This window comes from Macaca fascicularis, chromosome 3 (assembly GCF_037993035.2).
Source record: "Macaca fascicularis isolate 582-1 chromosome 3, T2T-MFA8v1.1".
Taxonomy (NCBI): Eukaryota; Metazoa; Chordata; class Mammalia; order Primates; family Cercopithecidae; genus Macaca; species Macaca fascicularis.
In genome coordinates, this window is record NC_088377.1 from 128,000,093 (window position 1) to 128,012,487 (window position 12,395).

At 34.5% G+C, this 12,395-nt stretch overlaps 1 protein-coding gene across 5 annotated transcripts in view; it reads right to left on the minus strand.

The window, feature by feature from the left end:
• The window catches only part of VPS50 (VPS50 subunit of EARP/GARPII complex), a 220,311-nt gene that overhangs the window by 26,556 nt on the left and 181,360 nt on the right, over positions 1-12,395 (minus strand). For all 5 annotated transcript variants that reach the window (XR_012432666.1, XR_012432665.1, XM_074035521.1 and 2 more), the window contains one exon: positions 1,164-1,285. Coding sequence is in view for 3 of the 5 variants with exons in the window: in XM_074035521.1 (XP_073891622.1) it covers positions 1,164-1,285 (122 nt within the window). In the remaining 2 variants the exon portion in view is untranslated. The remainder of the gene's footprint in view (positions 1-1,163; positions 1,286-12,395) is intronic.

A 12,395-nucleotide genomic window follows, 5' to 3' on the forward strand; every position in this document is an offset into this window, starting at 1 on the left:
TATTTAAAGATAAATTAACTAAAATTAGACACAATTAAGAATTCAGTTCCTAAGTCACTAGTCATACATATTTCAAGTGCTCAACAGCCATGTATGGCTAGTGGTTACCATACCGGACGTTGCTAACACAGAATGTTTCTACTATTATGAAATTTCTTAGACAGGACTGGTCTAGAGGCATGGCCCAAAAGACAAAGTAAGGCTCACCTACAAGACTAAAACATTCTGACAATTAGCTAAAACTCTACAAGGTCTTCCTTGATTAATATTTAGTGAGTTTCCAGATTCAGGGTGATGAATTAATACATACTTTATAGTATATAAATTCTGCAGCAACATTTTGTCACTGGTCATATTAGCATTCTTTCTAAGAAATATTTTTCAGAATCAAGAACCCCAGAAATTCGGGTCTTATATAAAATGATTATGTCTTTAACATACTTGTGATCACAGCAAGGATATAAATATTTATATAATGAATGTAGTTATACATTGAAATTTACATTTTTAAAAAGATATGAAATATAACTAGTATTATATTCATAGGACTCAATGGAATGTTTTTACACAGAAAACTGTCAAACATCTATGCAAATCACATAATTAATTTTAAAGTATCAAATTAGTTACTTGCCTAATATTGTGTTATTTTCTGTGAGTAGTAGAAAAAGATATACTCAATAACAGTTTTGGAAACGCAAAAAGGAGGTGCAGAAAAACATTAATTCTATGGCAGGTAGATGGCTCAGTTCAGATTTTCAATTATTTTAATAAATATTTTTCATTATCTTTTAGATGTACTAGTGACTGCTAAGGTTGTTAGCCAATATTTAAAATGTCTCATTTACTGTTTTGTATTTTACATGGAGCCAGATTTAAATAAAGCAATCTGTACATTTTTCATTGCCAAAATATGTCAAAGTTAGAAACAGACATTGCACTTTTTCTTCCAAAAAGTTGAATGTGTTTATCATACGAAAGCTTAAAATTAATATAAAAGTAAGGCAATAAGGCAGACAGAAAGCTGGTATCAATAATTTTGTTTTTTATGCATTCCCCAAAATAATGTTATTTGTGTATCTTCCACAAAGAGAACAAAAAACTTTGACATTTATAAAATAAATTTTAGAAGAAATATTTTTTCCCTCTAAAGGTGGACTTACTGAATCATTCCGACCAAAAAAGGTATATATTGCATACAAGTAATAATCAAATAGTTGAGACATGAAATGAATAACATCAAAGGCAATTGGCTTAAGAATGTTCATCATCTGCATATATTTTCCTGAAAGAAAAAAGAATCAAAAATTAAGTAGAACAAAATTAAAATGTTAGTCTATAATTACAAAAGGACAATAAAATTACTGTACTAAAATATTTAAATATAAAGAAATATTGCACTCCTTCACAGTAGCCATGTCTCAAGTACTCAGTAGTTTCATGTGGTTAATGGCTATTGTATGGGACAGCACAGATTACGAATAGTTCCATCATCTTGGAAAATTATACTGAAGAGTACTAATGTAAATACTACAATGATATTTTCCACTGACTACATTTTACTGTTTCCCAGATTTTTATGGAACTCCTACACTCTTCTACAAATGATACTGTACAAACAACATTGATTCTCTTTTCTAGGAGTTTCAATTTAAAATAATTTCTTTGAAAATGTGTAAGCTTAATAGAGTAAAATACAATATATTTAAGAAAATATTTATTTTCCATAAGCTTATACATATATAGCAAAAGTAGAAAAGCAAGAGGAAAAATGATACACACAAGGTACTGCCCATTCCCCTGAATCCTAGCCCTGTGAAATCTTGGGTCAGAGGTCAAGAACATTTCTTTATTACTATATCATTCAAGAGCTCAGTATCCACAAGGTGAAAAGAACACATCTTTCTCATTCCTTCTTTTGGAAGATGCCAATATCTCATTCCATTTCCTCTAAATATATAATCAGATATAGTCACAGAAAAAAAAAACACAATAAATTAAACGTCTGCATTTACAAACTTGCTAATGTATTGGAAGAGTTCAAGAGAGATGGGATGAATCAAATAACAAATAACTACAAGTCCCCAATTCTGTTTCTTTTTTATGGGAAATAATAGGAAAAGAAACATATCTATTAAAAATGCTCTATACTTTCTTCTGCAGAAGATCTTAAAAGAGGCCATTTACTTAATTTCCAAATAAGCCAATAATTCAGGTGCTGACTCTACTTCACGTACTGCTATGATTTTAAATTGGTACTATTAAAGACACCATGACTCAAGAGAAAACACATTCACTGCAGTACAAGAAATGACAAACGTACTCCAATGGAAATGTCTACTACCAAAATCATTTCTTTAAGAACTTAGTACGTCGTTCTTAATTTATGTGGGAAATGATTTTAAATAATAGTCAGATGGTCGAGAAGAGAAACACAAACAAAAATATACATCAAAACACAGTAAAAACTACTCAACTAAGATTTTATTCTTATTCCTATTTTAAAATTCTTCTGTTTCACAATCATCCTTTGCAATCATTTCACACAGTCAGACATTTTCTTGAAAAATCACATTTGAAAAATATTTGAAATATACTGTTCCTAAAACACTCTGGATTATTATGCAGGTAGTTCCTCAGCTACAAAACATATGGTTACTTAAGCTACAACTTGTTAACATATAAAATAATGCAACGTTGTGAAGAAAAAAATAACATATTGCATTACTCAGTTAAAAAAAAAAACAAACATGAAAAAGTAGAAAGAGGTAGAATGCAAATAAGTAGGCTGGCATGCCTCTCGAACACGAGGTCCTCTCCATTCCCGATAAGATTAACCATTGTTTATACACCTAATCTTGAAAAAGGATATAAAAATGAATTATTAATAGGTAAAGGAATTTTACATGTGTATTCAGAAGAAAAAAATAGCTGTTCCTCACCACCTTGAAAAGAAAATTCAAACATAAGGATATTAATTTATTCATTCAACAAACATGTTGTGAAGGCTTACTGTATACTTGGCCTTGTATTAAGGAACAAGGAATTACACACAGTCCTGGCTGTTGCACCTCAAAAGGTCATACATGGAAGACAATAATCAATAAGCAGACCATCAGTATATTACAGAGTATAAGAATGAGGACTCTGTCTTTCCAGTTCAAGAGGACAGAACAGGCAGACAGTAGACATTTGGAGGCTTGAGGAGGCTTATATGCCTCCTCAGATCTTACTGAATTAAAAGAGAACATTACAATGAATTAATTACTTATCTATGAAGAGGGTGAGAAGGTGAGGCTGGTAGGTTTGAGCACAAGAAAATGAAAAATGTCAAAACATTTCTAGAACAGAGATGGGCAAATTTTTCCTGTAAAGGACTCAAGAGTAGATAGTTTAGGCTTTGCATATCACACAGTCTCTGTGGCAACTATTTAGCTCTGCTGTCTTCTGTTTCAACTGCTCAACTATGCCAATGTAGCACAAAAGCAGCTCCATATAGACAATATGCAAACAAATGAGCATGGGTGTGCCAATAAAACTTTATTTACAAAAACAAGTAGCCAGCAGCTCAAAACATTTGACATCTCAAAACGTCTGTTCTAGATGACAGACAGTAGATAGGAACAGATTGATGGAAAAACATAAGAAGCCAATAAAACCATAAGAAGGCCACAAAGGAGGTGGAAGCTATTCACTAGGACAGTAACTACTTAGAATCAAGCTGGAATGGTAGGAGTGAGAAACGGGACTGAAAAAGGATCAAGCTACAGGTTCACATGGGACAAGCTGTTATCAGTCTACATTCCCCAGCACCACCACTATTCCCCTCTCCTCTCCAGCAGTTAGAGGTGTAGGCTGCTAGAATTTACCCACAAAACAAAATAGAAACCCTTAGGGTTCCTCTCTAAAAGAAACGATAGGCCAGGCGCGGTGGCTCAGGCCTGTAATCCCAGCAGTTTGGGAGGCTGAGATGGGCGGATCACGAGGTCAGGAGATCGAGACCATCCTGGCTAACACAGTGAAACCCCGTCTCAACTAAAAAAAAAAAAAAATACAAAAAATTAGCCGGGCGTGGTGGCGGGCGCCTGTAGTCCCAGATATGCGGGAGGCTGAGGCAGGAGAATAGCATGAACCCTGGAGGCGGAGCTTGCATTGAGTGGAGATGCACCACTGCACTCCAGCCTGGGCGACAGAGCAAGACTCCGTCTCAAAAAAAAAAAAAAAAAGAAAAGAAAAAGAAAGAAATGATAAACAAACCGAGAGGAAAAAAAAAAGACGGGGGGGGGGGGGGGGGCAAACGAACTTAAAAAAAAAAAAAAAAAACTGAAAAGCTAAGGCTTCTACCTAATTCTGGGATTTAGAGGATCTGTCCCCATAAAGACTGCCAGTAAATCTACCCAAGCCCTCTCCTATTTCACACGAAGTTCCCAGTCAGAATTTCTACTGAAGAGAAAGAGCCAGCTCGAACATAGTTCTAATTACTCACAAGAAACCCACAATGGCTATGTAAGCCTTCCATTTTAAATCTAAATAGATAATCAAAAATCACCAGGCACACAAAGAAAACTCAGAGTGTGAAAATAAAAAGAAAAGTTGATCCCAAACAAAACAGAATAATTCAAGCTAAAAACAGAAATATAATAATTATGTAGAACTCAATAATAAAAGATTATCAAAAAAAGAGAATATAAAAGACTTCTTAAAGGTAAAAATATAATGTTTAAAATAAAAAGTTAAATTTAGTCTCCTAAAAGGTATAGTAAAAGACAATACTGTGGGAAACATTTGAGAAAACAGATATAAAGGACCAATTTTAGTAATGGAGGAAATTGTTTTAAAAAGAGAGAACAAAGAAAATACAAAGGTGGAAATTATCAAAGAAATACTAGTGTCAGTAATAGCTGAGGAACACAGGAGTCTTCAGATCAAGAGTCCACAAACTATCAAACACACTTACTGAAAAAGAAATCATACCTAGACACATCAACATAAAATTCTGCATCAAGGAAAAAAACATTAAAACCTTTCAGACAGAGAGAGAAATTCATCTGCAACACAATAGAATGCTAGAAGTTCCAGTTCAGAAGAAAATAATTTTTAATCTACAAGTCTATTCATAGCTAAATTGTCATTCAAGTGAAAGAGAAAAAAAAAAGACATTTTTCAGACTGACACGAATTCAAACATTTACTTCTTATCAGTCTTTTCTGGGAAATAACTAAACCATGGGGAAGAGATACACAGAGGGACTGGCAAAGAAACCAACCAAGTAGCAGCATGTACAAGAACTAGAAACAAGAGAATGAATAGTGGGCCTGCCTTAGCCAACTCATCAGTGGGAGACACAGAGAGAAGTGTGGTTACCACACTTGAATGCTTCAAATACATTAGCAAGTTTGTAAATGCAGAAGTTTAATTTATTGTGTTTTTTTTTTTCTGTGACTATATCTGATTATATATTTAGAGGAAAAGGAATACAATATTAGCATCTTCCAAAAAAAGGAATGAGAAAGATATGTTCTTTGCACCTGGTGGATATTGTGCTCTTGAATGATATATAGTGATAAAGAAATGTTCTTGGCCTCTGACCCAAGATTTCACAGGGCTAGGATTCAGGGGAATGGGCAGTACCTTGTGTGTATCATTTTTTCTCTTGCTTTTCTACTTTTGCTATATATATATATATATATATATATATATATATATATATATATATATATAAACTTATAAAAATAAATATTTTCTTAAATATATTGTATTTTACTCTATTAAGCTTACACATTTTCAAAGAAATTATTTTAAATGGAAACTCCTGGAAAGGAGAACTGATGTTGTTTGTATAGTGACATTTGTAAAAGAGTGTAGGAGTTCCATAACAATGCTGGAAATACGGGGGAGAAATTTTTCCCATTGTGGATATGATAAGAGAGAAAATGGGTTTCTCCTATATTGAAGATTTTAAAAATTAAGGTTTGTCAGTCCAATATCTATTGGGTTCCTACAAAAGTAAAAAGCACTTGGCCAGGTGCCACATATAGATGCTACAAAAATGATTTAAGGCTCTCATCTATTAGAGTTTATAACCTGATGGGACACAAGCAGGAACAGATTCTGAGTCGGAAGAATAGTCATTATTCTTATTTCAGTACACTAATTTAAGAAACCATCAATGAATATAAATGGCATATAAAGCCATAATAGCACATAAGACAAACTGGAAAAGCTATAAAGGAGGCATAAAGGAAAAGAAAGTTGGTTCAGCTTGGACAATTCAGAAAAAGGTATTGAATAATGAAGTGAAGACCAGAGTAAAAAATTAACAAGTCCATTACCTAAGTGCCTGGCTACCAGTTTTATTTTTTAAATATTATATCTTAGCCCCCCAAATCTCCAATGTCATTTTCTTGTGACACATACTGAGGGATGGTGCTTTTAGGATTATGCTCTCAAAAGATAAGGCTGTACATACAGGTAGCAATTCAGAAAATATTTTTAAATGTTAAAAAAATAAATTCATGTAAATAACATCTAAATATATGTTATCTCATAGTATTATCTTATAGTATTAGTATGTAGATAATATATAGTATATATAAGTATAGTATATATATTATACTACATATAGTATATATAGTAGCATATATATTATATAATATATAGTATAGTGTATATATTATCTACATGCTATTAATGTATATATTATACATACTATATAATGTATATTAATTATAGTATATTAATGATATAATTATATCATTATTATAATATGATTATAAACAGAAATACTAGCATGTAGTTTAAAGAGAATGAGAAACTTTTTTTTCTTAAACATTACATATGAAAATATTGTTTGCTTAAAAGATAACTTAATCATAAAACATGGTTTTAAAATTTTAAAACACATAAAAAAGTATTGTGATACTTCTGTAAGACTACACTATGACTTCATTGAACTCTAATTTTATCCAAATATCTGAAACAAGGATACTTTAAAAACAACTTATATTCAAAAAAACAAAAGAAGCTACCATTTTAATTATGCAGTCAAGAATTTTCCCGTTAAATACACATTGTTTTACATTTCAATTAGGAAAATAACAGAAAGGAACCAAAGGTTCTCAAAGTGTGGTCCCTAGACCAGCTGCATCAACATTACTTGGAAACTTGTTAAAGATGCTCATTCTCAGATTATACCCTAGAGCTACTGAATCAGATACTCTGGGAGTGGGGGACAGCAATCTGTGTTTTGTTTGTTTATTTGAGACAGAGTCTTGCCCTGTCACCCAGGCTGGAGTACAGTGGTGCAATCTCAGCTTGCTGCAACCTTGGCTCACTGCAACCTCTGCCTCCTGGGTTCAAGCCATTCTCATGCCTCAGCCTCCCAAGTATGTGGGATTACAGGAGTGCCCTACCACATCTGGCTAATTTTTGTATTTTTAGGAGAGACAGGGTTTTGCCATGTTGGCCAGGCTGCTCTCAAACTCCTGACCTTAAGTGATCCATCTGCCTTGGCCTCCCAAAGTACTGGGATTACAGGTGTGAGCCACCAAACCCAGCCAGCAATCTGCGTTTTAACAAGCCCTCTAGGTGATTCTGGTGCGTGCCAAAATTTAAAAATCAAAGGCTAGATCACCATAAAAGATGAATAAAACAATAAAGCACAGTTCTTCTTTCTTCTTGACAGGTTCTCACGCCTTGGTTTTCAAGACTTCTACTTCACCTCCTAATTTTTCTCCTGCCTTTCTGCTGTTCATTCATGACCTCCTTCACTGTCTGATCTTGTCTTTGCCCTTCTAATATATCCATATCCACTGCTGTTTCCTAGGTTTCCACACTCAGCTATCTTGTGTTATACATTTTTGTGTGTAGGAAGGGTAGTAGAACTTCTGTCTGATTTTTTATGAACTCAAAAGGTTAAGAGCCTCTGCCAAGATAAACTCATCCACTACCACGGTTTTAACTATTTTATAACAATGACTCAAATTATGTATCCTGATCATCTTTTTTCTCCTGACCTCCACATCCATCTATGTAACTACCTATAGACTATTTCTACTTAAACGTCCCAGAGGTACCTCTATACGTCCAAAGTCTACCCTATCATCAGCTCTGCAAACTTGGTCTTCCTCTCATCTTTCCTTTTTCATTTCTGGCATTATCACTAGTTAATCACACAATCCTAAAATTTGAGTGATCGCTCATCACTGATTCACCAATTCTGTCTGTTGTATTTCTAAAATCTCTCTAATCTGCCCTTCTATTACAATGGCCACTGCCATCCATATGCAGGCTTATGTCCTCTTCATCCCTTACCTGGGAGACTTCAACAGTCTGCCATCCAGTCTTTGACCTTCTCCAGTTTCCCCTTAGCCAAAGTCAATCCCTTATTTACACTTTTTTAAAAACAACAAATCTGCTGGGGTCTCTCCCGTTAGAAATCCCTGAAGGCGCTTATGTCCAAGCTGCATAGGACAGTCTATGAGGCCTTCTGATAATCGGTTCTTGCCCATCTTTCTCGTCATGTCTCCCCTGCTTCTGCCTCCAGCCCCCATCATGTTTCTCACATTCCAGCAAACTAGACTACTGGAGTCTCTTAATACATCATGTCTTACACATGTTCTTTCTGTCCAAAATGCCTTTACCAACTTCTTCATCTATGAGAACTTATTCATCTTTCAAACTCAATTAGGGTGTCAGTCCCCACAGTGAATCAGTCCTTTCACTTCCCACCCAAAAAGGAAAATTAATCATCATTCTTTCTCTCGCCTCTTTTCTGTTTATTTATGCTTATAACAACACACTGTAAATTTTTTTATTTGTATGCTATTTCCCTCGTTGGGTTCCTTAAGTAGAAAGACTATGGTTTCTTCATGACTGTATCTCCAACAGTTAGCTGGAAACAAAGTAGTGACTCAAAAAAACAAAAAATCTGTTGGACTAAAACTGATGGATGCAATATACATGGCAAAAAAGGAACTGATTTCCTTAATGTTGAAATTAAAACCTATAATTTCCTTATTACATAAAAATGAGCAGTGGATATAAGTAGTTCGCAAGTAAATAGAAATGTCTTTTAAGCATATGAAAAGATGCTTCAATTCACTCATAATTAAACACATTTTTGAATGAGATGGCATTTTTAACCTATCAGACTAGCAAGGACCCAAAGCTGGAGGATATACAGTGTTGCTGAGACTAAGAAAAGAGCTACCCTCAAATACTGTTGATGAATGAGTAAACTAACAGAACTCTGTTAGTAAGCTCGTTAGTAACCTCATTGGTAAATTGAGAATGTCCATCAAAACTGGAAATGTATATACTCTTTCATCCAGCTAGAGGAAGCATTTATAGGAATTTGTTCTATAGCTCTATTGGTATATGCACAAAGATATTTCTTCAAGGATACTTGCTGTGGCAGTTTGTAGTATGAAATGACGTAACCTATATGTTGAAAAGTAGAAGATGTATAAATTGTGGCACTTATAATATTACATCTATACAATAGGAAAAAAGAATGAAATCCACACATACTAAGATAAGTAATACATTAAGTTATTTTAAGTGTAACCTTAAGATATTTTAAGTAAAAAAGCCAGATAAAAACAGTATAGTGTAATTCAATTTTCGAAACAAACAAAACAACAACAAAAAAATAGGAGAGAGGAGATACACATATTAAATATATTTGTACTAACACTAATATTTCCAGAAGAAAACAGGAGAAACTCAGTCGTTTTGTCTGGGGAAGGAGATTTGCAGCTCAGGGGCTCTGCTTATACCTTGCGGTATTTTAATTTTTAACCACTTTCATGCATTACCTTTCAATTTAAAATGCTCAATGATAAAGAGTATGCCAGCAAACTAAAGTGCTGGGAAACTTCAACAGTCTGTCATCTAGTATTTTACCTTCCCCCAAGGAAAAGAATGTATATTATACCTAAAAGAATATATATTACACCTAAATATCCCTTAGATGCACATATCCTATTTTCATTTTAAATACTGATGCACGTGCTAGGGTATATTTTTTTCTAGCTACTAAAGTGGTAATTTTGTTGTTGTCGGCAGTTGTTATAAGCATGGACTTCGGTAATCTAGCTCCTGCTCCTCAGACCTATCATACCTGCTCAAGTGAGAGCTGTCTCCAGGAGAGAGAACCATGAATACCAAGGCTATTTCACTGATGAGACACATTTCCTAAAATTTCTCTTTCTCTGTCTGCAAGAAACCATCAGGCTGACAGAATTTTCTCTTTATATAATACAAGCAAGTCTTCTGATCAGTTCTCTCCACTAGTGCAAAGCCTCCCTGAGCCTTTCTAATAAATTTAGTTACCACCTGGGGTAAGGGAGCCCCATTAACACTCTTTTGTTTACTCTCTGCTAATTATCTGCCAAGTAAATACTACTTGAAAGGGACATTTTAAATATGCCTTTAATGTTCTAATATGTGTTTCCGAAATACTCAATAATTAGCTCCTTCATCTTCTCAAGTACCAAAAATTAATCTGTCTTATTTATATAACCATACTTCTCCCTTTGTAGGAAGAGGCATGACTTTTGCCAGTTTATAATCTTCAGGCACTTCTATGCAATAACAACAGTGGATGGAATAGTGCATTTACTAGTCAGAGACCTCTGAGACAGTGGCTTCCTTAAAGTTCTGTTTTGTATATATCTAAAAACTGAAGACAAAAACATCCCAGGGAGAGAGAAAATGATAAGAATAAAAGTCTACTGGGGATCCCAACTGAGGTGATAATGGCAGCACCTAATCCCAGTCCTAAATGAAAAGATATAAAAGTTAAATTGTCATACTTGGCATTGTTTCCTAATTGCAAGTCCAGTAAAAGATATGGTAGTGTAGAAAGCTGAAATTGCAATAGTCAAATTCTCTTCACAGAGTAAGGTTTTATTCAGGACTGTGCCATACTTTAAAGGCTCTTGAATGTGGCTTTTCTCAGTTCCTATAAACCCACTGTTCAAAAGCAAGGCCCACTATGTTGGTCAGCAATCTTCATGTAAGAATTTGTTGTTACTATCGTCTGAATTCAGCACCAGGAGCATATTTCTACCATTATTATAAAGGCCTGTATCTTTTTCACAGATAATAAGGATAGTGGAATACATTGTTTTGTGAATTCCCTTATGCCTACCAAGAAGTTAAGCACTGTATTTGATGTCTGCATTAAATATGATATGATAAAGCATGATGTGCCCATTCCTCAACTTTGCCTTAGCCTTGTATTTTATTTTATTTGATTATTATGAAAATATGCCTTCAGAGTAAACAGCAACATGACTACCTCCAGCCCCTTTTGAACTAGGTAAGGTAAAAAATATAAACAGATATGTTTAATTATATTATTTTTCCCAATTTCCCATAAGAGCATGATACAGTCCTGCCCACTTTCCTTGACTTGCAGTGCTTCCTGTGGCAGAAGCATACTTCTCCCTCCCTTTGCCAAGCCTGACTTGCTTTGGCCATGACATGTCAGAGGAAGTCAAGGTTGACACATGGAAGCAGAATCTTCAGGAGTCATAACAGAGTTTGCTCTTGCTCTTCTTCCCATGTTCCAGATTGGTTGGTACTATTCTTTCAACCTACATCTTAGAATGAAGAGACACACGGAGCAGAGCTACATATAATCAGGAGACAATGCGTATCACGAGTGAAAAATAAAACTTTGTGGTTGAAAGTCATTAATGCACCAAGAGCTGCTTGTTACTTCAACATAATCTAGCAAAAGCTGACTACATCTCAAGTGATGTGTTCAGACACTGAAAAGTGCTGAGTCTAGAAGGCTAAGGAGGATGACGATTATTCTGAAATGTCTGAATTTCTATCAGTGAGGACAAGATAAAGGAACTGAGCCCATGAAGCCTGAAAAATGGATTGTGGGGTGGTTGGTATGAGAAAAGGAAGGACAGGACAACTACCACCACATATCTGAAAAGTGATCACATGGAAGAATAGAAGAAATAGAAGATAAAAGAAATAGAACAGAATAAATAGAAACAGAAAAAAAATTTTTTTAAAGCATGAACTTATTCTTCTTGCTTCTAAGGGCAGAACTCTTAGACCAAAAGGACAGATCAAAAGCTAGAAACATAGAGACAGGTTTTGGTTTATCTTGGGGAAGAGACTTCTACTAATGAGATCAGTCTAATGATAGAATGAGTAGTCTTGCAAACCACTAAGTTTCCAATGACTGGGAATCACGAAACAGAAGCTAGACAGCCACCACATATTAGAGACATTACAGAAAGACAACCGACTTCATGGGAACTTACACCAATGACCTCTCAGCACTCTTCCAATTCTGATTCTACAAATTCTAGAGAGTTATTTCTGACACTATGTTCAGTCAGTTCTCTTGGAAGAAGAAAAGCTTA